This window comes from Indicator indicator, chromosome 2 (assembly GCF_027791375.1).
Source record: "Indicator indicator isolate 239-I01 chromosome 2, UM_Iind_1.1, whole genome shotgun sequence".
Taxonomy (NCBI): Eukaryota; Metazoa; Chordata; class Aves; order Piciformes; family Indicatoridae; genus Indicator; species Indicator indicator.
In genome coordinates, this window is record NC_072011.1 from 22,065,303 (window position 1) to 22,080,849 (window position 15,547).

Here is a 15,547-nt window from a genome sequence, read left to right on the forward strand (position 1 = left end):
AATGCTTTTGTTTCATGAATCAAAAAGTGACAAGATGTTTAAAAGTCGACATAGACTTGTCAAAAATTAATTATATCAAACCAACCTGATCTGTTTGTATACCAGAAACAAGAAATGTTTTGCAGATGTCTGTCATTAGTACAGCAATGATCTTTTCTTTTTAGTACTGATTTAAAATATGGGGGGTTAGAGTTGAAGATCTCCAACCCCTAACATCCCATGATGTATCAGCAGGCCACGTTCAACTAGTTGGAGCTTTAGTACACAGGAGACCAGGCTGAGACTTCAAAATGGCCTTAAACTGGAAGGTGAGCCTGGTAAATATACAGATGGAATTGATTAGGGACAACAGCAAGGAAGTGCACCTAACAATGAATCATTACATACATCAATAACAGGAAACAAATGGGTCACTCTGCTACCTAAAAGTCTTGGGGCCTCCTATGGATTCAAGGCATGAATCAGCAATATTATAATTTTACAAGAAGGGTAACAGCCAGATGAGGGTAAAGGATCCCAATTATTCACTGCAAAGACAGAGTCACTTGCATTCTGCCCAGCACCATGTCTGTTCTCCATGCTCCTGGTAGACATGATGAGAAGTACCAAGCTAAAATTGCTGCATGAAAGATTTAGCTAAAAAGCAATAAAAAAATTTCCAATGACAATGACATCATAGTATTGTAAAAAGATTAACAGCCAAGATTAAGATCATCAGTAATGCAGCTTCTGTAGTCAGACAACTGATCATCCATCAGTAGTTTCAAAATCCAGCTCACACTTGAGGAAAACACTTGCCACTGTCACCTCTCTGCAGAGCTACTGAACGAGTACTTCAATCACAAAAATTACTAAAGGTTGGTACTACCAATTAGCAAAACAGCAGAAAGACATTAAACTCCCAGTGTGTATACAACGTAACCATTTTTACAACTTCAGCAATATCCACTTAGATACATTGGAAGGGAACAAATGGAAAACTGCTGCACCAATTTCACTATTTTATCTGCTCTTTAAAGATACGCAGTTCTTTCAGTTCCACGCAGCACTAGCACTTATTTATACAGTGGAAAAGAAGCTTGCAGAAAACTGCAGGAGTCTTTTTCTAAACATATTCTTCAGCTGCAAGCTGTCTAAACAACATCCAGAGCTGTGATTTAAGCATGAATCTATTAAAAAAAAAAAACAAAGTTTTTAAAAATGCTTTTTCTCTTCCAGCATTTTCTTGTATTTAAAAGACACTGACAACATGTGGAAATCCAAGGTTTAAGTATTCTTTACACACAGTTTTGGGAATAGAGAAAAAAAAACACTCAGAGTATTATTCACATTTTAGGAGTTTTTCTTTTCTCCCAGGCTGACAAAATGGTCTACTAGGGAACAAGCAACGGCCTAATGGGTCAAAAACCATGTGCATTTCTCAGAAAAGGAAGCAGAAGCCAGAGATTATGAAGAAAAAGTGAGGGAGCATATGGGCAGACAGCCAGCAGCTCCTTTGACCATATCACTTTAAATTAAGGAAAGAACAGGAAGTTAGTTATAATGTCTGCCAAATTTCCATCTTTAGGATTGAATGAACACATAAGTAAACCAACTGACCCTCCTCTGAACAAATCCTGCCGTTTCCAAGTCAAAGCGATGTCGTCGGGGTATATAACTCCACAACATCATGATACAAACTCACTATCTAAAACCTTTTTCTCAATCTAGCTGCTCTTGAGATGTTTTTTTCACTACAACTTGTACCTTTTTTTTCAGGTTCAGCTGCTCCCAGGCAGTTTAAGCCCAGTGAGGCACCAATCAGCAACACATTAAATAAGCTTAAAATCCTTTTGAAAGGGTTACACGACATCAGTAAATAATTATTTTACTATAATCAAATTTTTCCATTTCTTGGCTTCGAAATATTTTTCATGCACGAAAAAACATCTCATTCTTAGTGATTATACTTTGTATTCCCTTACTTCTAGCTGAAAAAGGGAAAGTCATCCAGAATTTCCCCACACTGTTTGACAGACTAGGATTTACTTCACAAGTCTCCAAACAGGAAGACAAAAGCAAGAGAGAATGAGGAGAGCAAGAAAGAAAAACAACAAATCAAACAAAAGCAAAAGAAAAAAAACCACCAAAACCAACCAAACCAAACAAACAAGCAAACAAATATAAAACCTAAGAGAGAAAAGATGTACAGATCAATTTAATGGTATTCGGATGGCAATGCTAACTGGGGGAGGGGCACCCACAATCTCAGCAGCTCATTCCAAAGAGAAAGAGCTTTTGCCAGTTCATGAAAACAGAAGCTAATAAAAATGTATTTTAAAAGCCATTTAGATCATGGCAATGTTTCAACCAGAAACCATAATGCTTATAATTTTTGTTTTAGGACTCTGAAAGCCAAATTGTAGGTCCTTGGCAAAAACCTCACTCTGTTCACAAGATCAATAGCAAAACTTCCACTGACTTTCATGATAGAGGGGTAACAGAATCAGAGCCTACATACCTGACAGAATCTACTGCAAACATGCTTTTACTTTTGAAATTCCTAGCACAGAAAAGGCAACTGATAGCACCTGCTGCTTAAATTGCAGGCTTCTTCTTATATCAAAAAGGTATTTACCTACCAACGTATGTTTCAGTTACATATTCTGCACGTCTCACTTTCAAGCAGCTAGCAAACAGACCACAGGAAAGTACACAAAGACAAAAACTCAGTGCTACAGTCTTTTTAGAAAGCTTTACAAAATCCCTAAAATTAAACACTAATCCCTAAAATCCATTCCCCAAAATCCCTAAACTTCATGCACATCCCTAAACCCATGCAATATAAAAACTGCAAATATCCCTCTGTCAGCATATTATTCCTTGTCTGTGTGATACACATAATTGCTAACAGGTAAGTATTATTCAGGCCACTACCTGAAAGAGTCTACTCAGAAAAGTTTGTTGGTTTTTTTTGTAAATGCAACACTTCCCAAGACAAACCTGCACTACAACAAAGAAGGACTGTCCAATAGCAATACTAATTTGAATGGAATTTTTTACCTTTTTCAGTATGAGCCAGAGAACTAAAACAATTTATCAGTATATATTAGGGTGGAAGAGAAAAGAAGAAGAAAAAAAAAAAAAAAAGGGCAGCAGAAAATGTAAAAAAACCAAGTTTCTACTAATAAAGGCCCAAGATAAGTTCTGCAGGTGACCGTCTCAAGAAGTGAGGTGTTAGTGAAAACACCTGAATCATTCTGATAGTCATTCTTAAGACACCAACTCTTCATAACAACTTAAATACCATGTTTAATTTGAAGAAAAAGCAATGCTACCACTTCAGTTAAAAATAGCAGATCTTGAAAATTCAAAATTAAACACTTCTGAACAGAAAACCATCAAAGACATGAAGTATGTATTTGTACTGCACAAACTATCAGGGAACACTCCAAAAAGTAAGAAAAATTATTAAGTTATAATGTGTTCAGTAAAAGGATTAAATTTGTTATTTGTTTTGTCCAGTTGCATAGCAAATTGGAGTTAGAGAAAGACATTTTCCCATGGTAAATACGACAAGAGAGGCAAGGTTGAAGAAAAAGAAAATAAGCTCTTCAAACTCCTTCACTATCTTCACCTTGAATGTAATTCATATTAATTTTAAGTATGAAGTTATTTCTTGTTAAGATGATACTAATTTCCTTACCCCTGTAAGAGGAAACATGCTCAGCACAAAAGAATTTCTGCCTTATTTTCTAAATCTACATCAATACTATACTACAGCCATTTCAGCTGCTGAAAGGTCTATACAACTTTCATGAAAACAATTAGTTCTGGACAAATCTCTGCACCTTCCAAAACCTAAACCATCATACACAGAGGAAAGATATACTGCTACAGTTTATTTCCTGTTAGACACTGTAGGAATTGATTTAATGAATTCAGTGTTGCATAAGCAATTCCTTTTAATACATATAAGTTTAGAATACAAATTCTCTTTTAAGTAAGTTTCCAGCTCAGAAATAAAATAATTCCTTAGGGAAACATCTCAATCCTTTCCAACTTCTTATATATGCAAATTAATACCCACTACTGAAGGCTCATATGAAAACCACCCAATTTTGTAAGTCATGTAATGCTTTATAAAATGCACAGCACCCAGCCTATCACATGCTTGTTACAAACCAACTTCAACAAGTGATTCAAACTACCTCTAGTTATGAGAATCTCTGCTTCCATTGACATGCATTAACTTACTACAAGTGGCACTGAAGAATGTCTAAACTTTATTGGAAAGATTTCCCAAACTGGTTCAAATCTATGTAATGGTATAATCATACTTACAGAAGCAGAAGAGCACTGAGGTCACTAGCCTGGGAGCACCTGGGAGTAAGCCTGGCTCTGCTGATTTCTGTTGCTACCTGAGAACAATTAAATTGGTTCCTTTCCTTTCACTTTGCAGCACCTGCCTGCCTTTCTGTCAAAAAGAGTAAGGTCATTTTGCTCAAGGAATTATTGTATGAGGACACAAAAGTGCTAGGGAAAGGAGACTTTTTCAGCATTGTTTCACTCTTTAGACCACAAATGCTGGAAATCAAATCAACGTTTTAGGAGAATTTTGCCATAACATTTGCTAGGGATCCTAATGTTAAAGAGGTACAAAACGAGGGACTGGTGGTTTTTTGTTTGGGTTTGGCATTTTTGGCAATGACACAGACATATTTTATTAGTCCTAGTCACTGGCTGCATGAATTATGTCCTTACTGCATATAATTTTTTGAGCTGGACTGAAACCAGCTGCTGGTATTCTTGTCAAACTTCCTCCTGCTCCATCCTACTCCACAAGCTACAGATTACTTTTACCACTATATAAATACTAAGTTTATGTAAAATCCTCTCTCTGAAATAGTCTCTTGGCAGAATATTATTTAGAAGTTATCACTAGTAATAAATTTTCTTAACCTCAAAATAACAAAGCAAGTGAAATCAAAATGACTCTTTTCCAGATCTGTTGGTGTAGTTTCAATCACATTTCCTTTTTAAATTTTAACACCTTAAAATGAACAAACCTCCTTGGTTAGTAATTTCCACAGTTCTCTTTATTAACCCTTGAGTTTCTTCTGTTTAGTATTTCAAAATGAGATTTTGTTGTAATGTTTGGTCTGATAAGCTCAGAGGCTGAAATAGTCACTCATTCTCCTTATCTTTCAGTTTAATTTTTTAGCCTAAGGACAAGCACATGAAGATTTGTGACAGACTTTCTTGAGGGCAAATTTGATTCTTGATGATTAGTCTGGTACTTCTCATTCTCTAGCAATGGAAAAACCTCTGCTAAACTAATAGCTGTGTATTTAGAGAGAATCCTTGACTATGAAGTATACAAAAGATCAGAGGTGCATTTCCATAAAATTTCTCAATGCAGTACAACACAAGCAGTTATTACAACAGGTTTAAATAAAATGTGAAGAAAAACATTTTGACAAACACTAAACAATCAGACAAGAAATCAGAGGTGCTGCAATTAGAGGCAATTTTCATGATCACATGATTAGCACTAAAAAATTATGCCAAAAAATCTTTCAACAGTTTTGCACTGAACTCATAACTTTTGATAAGGTTATAACATGTTTACTTAATAATGTATTCAGTCTTGTTTTAAAAAGACCAAGTCAGTCCCATGGGTATGTTTGAAAGCTATAATGCATCCTCCTTTTCCTAGACCAATTCCTTTTTTCTCCCACAGAACTGAAGATGGAGGGACTTTGGATAACTTCAGCTTGGAGCAATTTTAAGATTTTTAATATTGAAGACTAGAGCTTTAATTTTATGAGAAGACCTTGGAGTGCACCACCTGCATTGGTTAATGGGAAGGCAGCTGGGGACACTGAGTCCAAAGGAGAGAGAAGCAACAGCCCCACTCTCCTGAGCAGGAGAGAAAGCTGCTCTCTTAATCAGAGCATGGGGGAGGAGATAGAAGGATCAAAATTACAGCCTGAGACTCTGGGCCAGCAGGAGAGATGGAAACTCTTAGAGGTGTGGCAGGTGATGAGGTGGGATGGGCTCAAGTGAGAAAGACATGGCATTGTCTCAAGCTACACAAAAAGACATCACTGCATCAGTTCTGTGTTTCATGTTTCCACCCAAACAGATCATGGTTAGAATCCCTCAGTTTTCCTGAGTGAACACTCTTTAAGGAGAAAAAAGTTGGGGAGACCTAAGCAAAATTTGTACACTCTTGGATAGGAAAGAAATTGCTGTTAGGGATGAAGATAGTGTGCCCTGAGACAGACTTAGGGATATGTTTTAGGAGAATTCAGGGAATGGGTAGTTCTGGGGTACACAGAGGGCTCCGGGACAGAAAGGCTGGGAGATGTAGAGCCCCAGGTACAGGAGCTTGCTAGTGCAGAATAGTCACCCCCAACAAACATATCTATCCACAAACCAAGGGCACCAATGCAAAACTGGCACCCACTCCTAGTTTTGGGTTTTTTTCTCTATGGAATATTGATTTATTTAGTTTTGGTTTTATACTGGATTCTAGCCTTCTTCACAGCATGAACAGCCTAAGTCCATCTCTCAGCCACTGAAGTTCTCAGTGCCTTTTTCTGCTAACAATAATATTTCCTTCCATGTACATGAGAGCATGGCCAAGTGGCCACAAAGTAATTCTGGGAAAATAATAATTAAAAAAAAAAAAACAAGCAAAAACAAAGTCTCAAAACACAGCACTACAAGCTTTTCTTACTCCCTGACTGAAAGACAAGGGTTTTCCCAGCTTTTATCTCTTAACCATAACAAGTTAACTGTGTGGTATCTGAGGCACAGGCATTGAACTGGACTTAATTTCCTCCTAAATTTCTGAATGACTTTACATGGAGGAATAAACCCACAATCCTGCTTAAGGGTGTGGATCCTCAAAACCAATACAATTCCTCTTGGGGAAAACAAAAAAAAAAAAGAACTTGTGGAAGACACAAATTTGTACTTGGTTGTAAGTTTTATTTGCTATGTATTATTACCATTTCTCCCTGGTTTTAGTTTACTGAGACAATAGATGTAAACAACTGTTTACAGTGTACTTCATTACAGCTAGAATACATTAGTGGAGATTTCAGAGACTATTTACCAAATATTTATTCCAGCACAAATCTGTAAGATCTATGTTCAGAAGTCTGCCTTGGTGCTGTTCAAGCTGCTGATGGTACTATTTAAAGCTCTGAAAAGTTCTGATTTTTTTGGGTTTGGTTTTTTTTTTTTTTGGCATGCTACTGCTGTATTTACCATTCTCTTCTCCCATCATCCAGCTCTCACCCACTGCAACAATTACAGTCAGTAAGGTTGTGATTGTTAGCCGATTTAAATTCAAACACTTCTCACAACACCCAGAATCAAATGAAATCCCTGGCAAATCCTCCACTGACTTCACTGGGAACGAGACCAAGCAGAGAAACAAGGCTCCCGTGAGAGGCATGTATCTCTGTCATTCACATCCTGCTGAGTTTGTGAGAATCAGGATGAGACACTACATGAAGGCCCTTCTACCTGTGTTTCATATGACACACAACTTCACTTTTGGCTTGCAAAACAGTAAGAAAAGTTTTTTACTATCTGCAAGTAACCAACTGAAGAGGCTGGATGAGTCACTGGAGGTGGTTTTGGGCCAGCTTGGCTCGCAGACTGCCGCTGTCAGGGAACGTTCACCCGTTTCTCCCCTTCCTGCTGCACAGACAGTCCCAAAATAACACAGCAGTGCTAAACATAGCACCAACCTGCTCTTTTAATAAGCAACAATTCCTGCAGCATGTATAAGCCACCACATTTTTCAAGATAAGCACATCAATATGAGATGTCATATTAGCCTAGACAAAGAGATTGAACCAGATAGCTTTGTCAAACACCAAGCAAAGGGGCTCATTCAAACTGACAAAGCAGGAAATGTTAAAGTTGAACCTACCAATTCTATTCTTAACTCATTCCATCCTCTCCTGCCTTGGAAGAGTCTCAAACCAGTAAGTGAGCTTCTGTAAGTGTTATAATAAATTCATCCCTAATTTGCAATAACAATTTTCCTGTCACTTCAAGCCCCTCTGCTGCTCTTTTCAAAAATTCTGTAATAGCTATTAGTATGTCTCAGATTACACATATGGCTCTATATACCTTAGTGGATAGGGAATCTTCATAATGACATATGCACACAGGGTATAAGTAACAGGAAAAAAATTAGCAGGCATAACTAATTGCCGTATAGCCACGTTGCTGGTTATTCCCTGATCGTTTTTCTGTTACCTTACACGTATGGAAGTTTACTCTCAATAATAAGGCAGTGGACAAAGATGCTGCAGCAGTAGGTTCCAGCGCTTCATCTGTCTAAAACTTTTCATTACCTTAGGCAAGTGAATCAATTCCACATCTCAAATCAGAGGCACAGCTGCCCTATGTATTATGGTATATGTGAGATAGTGATACTGGTCGTAAACCAAACTACAAAGATGGTTCATAAGATTACTTCATTGGTGAGACCTATCTGGGTTTCTCTGGTATTCCTCACACACAGTTGTGTGTATGGGCTTCATCATCTTACACATGGTGGAGACAGAAGCTCTGGGAGTGAAGAGTATCAACAAAAATAATTTCCTTAAAATATGTTTTCTCCTCAGAAAGACTTACCATCACCAAACATATTTTAAACAAGACAGGTTTATCATTCTGCAGGAGTCAAACTGATAGGCAGACTTTTGCCACACCACTCGTGCTTTGCAGCACAGACATCTGACTGAATCACATCCTTTTGGGGAAGAAAAAGTCTTCAGCAAACTATAAGAGGCCAAGCATTTCACTTTTGTCAGGGCATGTAAGTTTTGCTTTTTCTTCAAGATTAGAGCCATGTGGAGGATGAAAGATGGATCTCCCTTACAGCTCACAGTGGCAGGCTGTGAAGTCCTGCACAGTTCCTCAGAGATGGGAGTCACAAGCTCCCCTTCTCTGCCAGCCCCCACTGGGACCTGAACTGAGAAGTTGCACTGAATACGAACATAGAAAGGGGGCAGTATGGCTGTGGAGCTGATGCTATTAATATACCCTAATGGGATCTTCCTCCCTTCAAAACTGAGAGATAATGAAACCCAGGAAAATTTACATTCAATATTTCCAGAGCAGATTGAATGCACTTTAAAATATTCAGGAACAATTCAAATGCAAATATAGCACAGTACTGTATTATTCATATTCTGCAACATTTTGCCTTAATGGTCTGATTGGAAGAAGATCTTTTCCAGTTTGTTTTCTGTAAGTTTAATAACCTGGGACTCTGAAAACAACTGCCCAATATATGAGGTGCTATATTTTCTTTAAAAGAAAATAGAGTTATGCAGTCAAAGGCAAATTCAGGGGTTTCTTATACAAAATGTCTTTTCACTTCCTGAACATTGCCTGTAGCTTTGCTAATTTATTGCCATGAAAATATTGTTACTACTTAATGCACTAGTACTTTTGTCAATAGGCAGCTTTCCCCAAGGCATATTTGAGAACGCTCTGCTAATCAGAGTTGATGCAGTTATTCCAAAGCAGCCAGGTCTTTAGAAAAAGGTTCAGGTTTAATCCTAGTATGGATGAGTGTTACCCAATATTTCTAATTCACTGAATTCACTTGTGAAGATACTGAAAGCACTGACTATGTTACCCAGCCCCAGATTCATCTCGAACCACTGTATTGCAAAGCAGTATTGCTGGCATCATTGCCTCTTAATATTTAATTTATGTAAAATAGTTCTTATTTTGTAGTGGCAAGGATTTAAACAAAGATTTAACCCAAAAAAATACTGTGCTGTATCATCAGCACAAAACACACACAGAAAAAAAGTGGTTGGGTCTTTATGTAGATACTCACTTGGATCTGACTTCTTACTTTTCTACATCTGTTTGAGCCCTGAGGATTACAACCTCAAATGCAGCTGAATTTTTGGTGTTTGTTTTCCAAGCATGCTGATAATCATGAACAGCATAGTGACAATGAGGCCACATACACATATATATGCCACGCTACAGATTTATTCTCTCTAATAAATATTGAAATCTATGCGAGTATAACTTCACTGAGGGTAAGCAAATTCTCTGAACTGGTGTAGGAGGTTTTAAATGCATATATGTTTTTAGTGATTTTTGATGTATTTGCAGTTCTCTGAGGATTTAAAAAAAAATTGAATAAATTTCCTGAAGAAATAGCTCAGGCCATTTATTTCAATTAGAAATAGTAATGAAATTCAAGTAAACAATTAAATGTCACTTAATCTATATTCAAGATAAATAGAACACTTAATTTCTCTTGGCATGTTTCACAGCGAGGTACCCTGCTTGTCTTTATATTGACAACATTGGTGCTCCTTTGCTTTCCCTGCCACAGCAACGTTAGTGACAGTACTACTGCTCAAACCCAGCATGGATATAATCTGTCTTCTGACAAGCCCACCAAGGCAAGAAGTGTCTCCATATGGAGGAAAAGGCTCTGCTTCCTCAGATCTGGCTGGTTCAGATCAGCGCTGTGCTTTCCTGCATTCATCTTCACTGCAACTCAGAGGGGTCCTTGTTTTGGCTTCCTTCTGCCATCTGTCCATCTCCCGGAACATCTACATGGCAAAAGGATATTAATACTATTCCTAATTGTGGACAAAATTACAACCATCAAGGATAATTATTTAAAGCAGCTAGATGTTTTGAGATGATACAGATGTTTCACTTGACTCAGAGAGATATATGGGATCTTGTTTGAAGGGCATCCAAGACCATCACCTCCACGAGAAGTTTCTGAGATACAAGAGACTTCTAAGGCTATCAGCCAGCAACAGCAGGTGTGAAACTAAAACAGAAGGCTTTGAGTATTAAGGAGCATTACCAACATGGAACAAAATCTGACTTTTGTAGTGTTCTCCTCAGTTACAGTTATATTCTTTGGTTTATATCTGAAAAATATAAGACATGCAATTTGAGGAGGTGAGGGCTTATTCAAATTTTTCATGGAAGTAATCAGGATGGCTTATGATAATTCTCCATGTCTGATGTTGCCCACACAAATGGCTTCAATTCAAAGCTTACACATCTCTAAGATACTTACATTAAGATCTGCTAAGTTGTTGTTAGTGATTTATGCCGACTGTAATCAAACTAAGTTAAACTAAAATTTACCATGCCAATATATTTCAATCCTTCCCACTCCGTTAATTCACCCATCATCTGAAAATACACCACCAACACTGAAAAGACAGCACAAAGATACTTCTAACCTCTCCACAGCAACATCAAATACTCGTCATTGATCTTTTGGCATGTCTACATCTCAAAAAGCTATCAAAAGACTATAAACAAGGCAGAGGAGCAACACTTCCAGTTTTCAGGCATGTTTTCCATTCATAGATACTACTTCCTGTTTACAGATTTTAAGAGGAGAAGACCATGGCATTCTGCATTTAGGGAAGGACAGTTAGCAGCTCAGCAGCACCAGAAATTCAATTAGATGTTGAATAGGTCAGTGTCTAGTGCCCTGTTCCAAAATAACCACATGACCATCTGTAGACGGATGCGTGATAAAGGTATACAAAAAACTTGACACAAACCTCAAGCTGACTCTTTATTCCTCTGCAGAGCAGAGAATCCATCCAGTTCTGATTGACATGCAGAAGTCTGTACTTTGCACATTCTATATAAAAAGTATAATACAGGTTGCTTAAATTATATCCTAAAGTTGGGTTGTTTGGTTGTGGTTATAATAGGGCTCTTTCCCAAATGAAAGAATACAGTATTTAATTTTTCTTTCTCTAAACAACATCCAATGAATAATATACAGTGACATGATCTTTTACTATTCCCTTTAAGCCACTTCTGGGATGGATTGCTACAGTGGGTGGTATTCTGAATAACACATGTTGAGCAACACACACTCAAGTCTTGCCAGCTTTATGGTTTCTTACAACATGCTACAATGTGAAGTGATTCGCACTGAGGAGATGGAGAAAGTTATTTTATTACTGTAACAAAATGATGTTATATGCATTTATAATCCAAAATAAACACATTGACACCACAGGCTGAAATAAAACTGGGAAAGTAAGCTTGGTTCCTCTATTTCAAAATGTTGTATTTAGATTTAAACCAATTAAAACACAGTGATGCTTTCTGTGTAAAATGAACTTGCCCTGACAGTTAATCCACACTATTATCAGACCCACCAAATTAAAATAAGGTGAGCTAAACAAGAAATTGACACCAAAGATTTTAATTTCCTTAATGTCATAGGCTGGCATCTTAAAAACTCTACACTTCCTATGGAGCAGCTATAGAAGAGAGAAGGTAAAGTATTCACTTGGTGAGGTGGAATTGGTGACTATGAACGTATACAGTCAAAAGGAAGAAGTGAAATGTAGCTATATAGGCGAGCAATGTGCTGCAGCTACACTGATAAGTGAGAACTTCCACAGAAGTTCTTCTATATAAGATTTTGTACTGAAAGAGAAAAAAATCACTCTGAAATGATACAGTAACATGATGTATTAGTATTACATTTGGCTATTGTCCTATCAGATGTGATACACTGTCTCTGACAATATCACAATCCAGATGTTGCAGAAAAAGAGAACAAATAAATAACTCTGTCAACTGTGCTGTATTTGAGAAGTGACTAGTGGCCCTCTATCACCAGGCCATTGAACAATTGGAGTGCTGAAACTTACTATCCTACCAGCTGTCTTACCACCTCCACATTGTTACCTAAGTTGAATTCTACCAGTTATCATCACACCCACATCCCCTATATCTGATAATTCACTCTCAATTTTAATTCCTACAGACTTCCTGATCACCTTGTTGCCACACCTTTATATGCTTTTTGGAAGTAAAAAGAACGCACAAGTCAAAGGTCAACTACAACCACTCAGTCTTTCTGCAAAATCAGACTTCATTAAAGAAACTATAGGCAACTTGGGTCATCAAACAACTCTGAAGCACTTCATTCTGAAATCTGAAGCAACCACACATTATAGTACCTTATCTTCTTTTACAAATAATTTTCTTCTCTCTGGTATTATACTTTTAATTATTTGATTTTATTTATTCTCCATATGATGTCTTCAGCAGAAAACCTACACAAAACTTCAGATGAAATTATTTCTATCTTCCAAAACACCTTAATTTTACATGTTAACCTTCTCAAGAGATAATGAGGTAAATATTGAGGTTTCATCAAACTGCAATGTACTTTTCCAAGACCTGCACATTTCTGGCTTTCAGCAGACTAGACATAGACTAACCTGTGCTGGAGCAGTTAATGAATAGTTTTGACATTCACCAGTCACTACCATCCTCCAGTAAATAAAACCAGACAATAAGGAGGAGTTGTTCCTCTAGTCAGATTACCATTTCCTTCACCAGCCATTTCACCAACAGAAACTGACACTTAAACATGACCTTTAAGGAAAGATGAAAGAAGCCATGACTCTCCAATACAATGGAAAAGTTTCACAGAAAAGAAAACAAACAAACAAACCCTCAAACCATTAATGCTAGCCTGTCAATTTTCACCTTCACGCCCCGAACCAGACTGTGGCTAAAGAACTGGCTAATCGAGAGAGGAAAGAAAGAAAACGTGGTGGGGGAGGCAAAACCAAAATGCAGTGCCATACTGCACTGTGCTGAAAGTCCACATCAGGCCAACAAGCATTGGTGGATCTGGTCCCACTCCTCTTCACACCTCGCTCGTACTAAGTCCTGACCATGTTTCCCTCCGAAAATACTACTGACATAGCTGGAGACACACCACCAGTGCATGGCACAGGTGAGACCAGATCCTGACGGAGCCTCTCATTTCTGGCTTCAACGCCCCAACACGGCTTTTGGGAGGACTTGTCCAGCTGTCCCCGCTTCCCCGCCACACCTGGGAGCCACGGCCACACCTGGGGGCAGCGCCCAACGGGGACCCTCTTACCTTGTTGGAGTAGGGAGGTTTACTCAGATTGATACCGTCGCGGATGAGCTTGTCTCGGATCATGATCTTCAGCTTCAGCCTGGGGTAGGCGACCAGCCCCTCGCCACCGGCCGCCCCCCGCCGGCCACCGGGGCGGTGCCGGGGGGCCGCCACCTGCCGAACCTCCTCCTGCCCGGCCACCCGGCGCGGGCAGCGCCCGGCGACGGGGGGCGCCGGCCGCGGTGGCGGCGGCGGCGGTTGCGGCTCCAGGGTGAAGTACAGCCCCACCGTCCTCTCGTCCGCCTCCTTCAGCCGCCGCACGGCCTCGTGAATCCGGCGCCGGTGGTGGGGCACGGCAACGCCGATTGCATCCAAGTCTGGGTCCCCGATTTGCTTGCAGACCTCCAGGTCGTCGTAGCCATTATCGACGAAGGACTCCGCGTACTGGGGGAGCTGCAGGGTCTTCAGCCATTCGTAGACTATGTTGGTGCACATGCTGGTTCCAAAATAATAACGATCGCAACTTTCAGCACCGAAGCCAGCCTCCCCCTTTCCACTCCTCGCCAAAGAAAATAAAAACACAAAACCAATCCTGCGATGCAACTAAAAAGGTCTCAAAACCAAGGTCAAAAAATCAACATCCACCAGGAAAAAAATATTTTAAAAATCCTTAGAGCAGATCAGTAGGGCATCACAAGGAACCACTCCCGTTTATTCCTCCTCCTGTTTTCCTATCACCAAGTACAGCCGCCTTCTGCCACCGGAGGAAGAAGGCTCGGAGTAGAGGGACGCAAAATGTAAGGGTGCATTCCCTAAAATCTCGAGTCGCTGCCGCACAACATCCACCCACTTTCTGTGGAAGTAATTCGCAGTCACAGTCTGGTTGTTTGTTTTTTTTTTTTTTTCCTTCTTTCAGTTTCTGCTTGTGTCTCACCTTCCTGCGTTCCGTCGCATGATAGACCTGTTTACTATGTGTAGCTGCTTTGGTACACGATCGTGGGGGAAGAACAGAGCAGAGGATCCCCCACCCTCGCCCAACACAGGCAGGGGTGCCAGTGTGCAGTGCCCTCGTCTCCCGTATTTCTCGCGGCAGCGGGTGCACACGGCAGCTTTTGCTTTCCTTTTAAACAGGTCCTTTCGAATTTGAAGGAAAAAAGGAAGAAAAAAAATAATAAATGAGAATCCCACTCACTTTTCCGAGTTACTTTCCCAGTTCCCCTTCATCCCTGGGACGCACTTCGCCTGTAACGAACCCAGAAACTGCCTTCCAACCCCACTTTCTCCGCGCTGATGCTGGCGGTGCCCGCCTGCCCTTCCGGAGCACGCAGCCCCGCGCCCGGCGCATACAACTTTCCTCGCTTTCCGCTGGCTCTCTCGCCTCTGCCCGCAGCCGCCCTCGGGAAGAGGCGGCGGGGCCGTGAGGGCAGCCGCCGCTCTGTGCATTCTCCGGCGGCGGCAGCTCCGCGGTGGGTAAACCCAATCTGCGACAGGTCACTGGCGCTCCCCCACAACTCCCCCGGCTGGTGGCGGTGTTTTCCCCTTCCCTGCCAAGCGGCACCCCGCAGCAGCGCTCCCCTCCCGAGTCCTTTTTCTTCCCTACCCCTGAGGCGCCTGACGCGC

The 15,547-nt window shown here is 40.0% G+C and overlaps 1 protein-coding gene across 1 annotated transcript in view; it reads right to left on the bottom strand.

Moving 5' to 3' along the window:
- The window catches only part of LOC128977863 (SAM and SH3 domain-containing protein 1-like), a 574,598-nt gene extending 560,176 nt beyond the window's left edge, over positions 1-14,422 (bottom strand). The window contains exon 1 of the mRNA XM_054395558.1: positions 13,949-14,422. Within this exon, the coding sequence (XP_054251533.1) occupies positions 13,949-14,422 (474 nt within the window). The remainder of the gene's footprint in view (positions 1-13,948) is intronic.
- Positions 14,423-15,547: the final 1,125 nt, after the last annotated feature.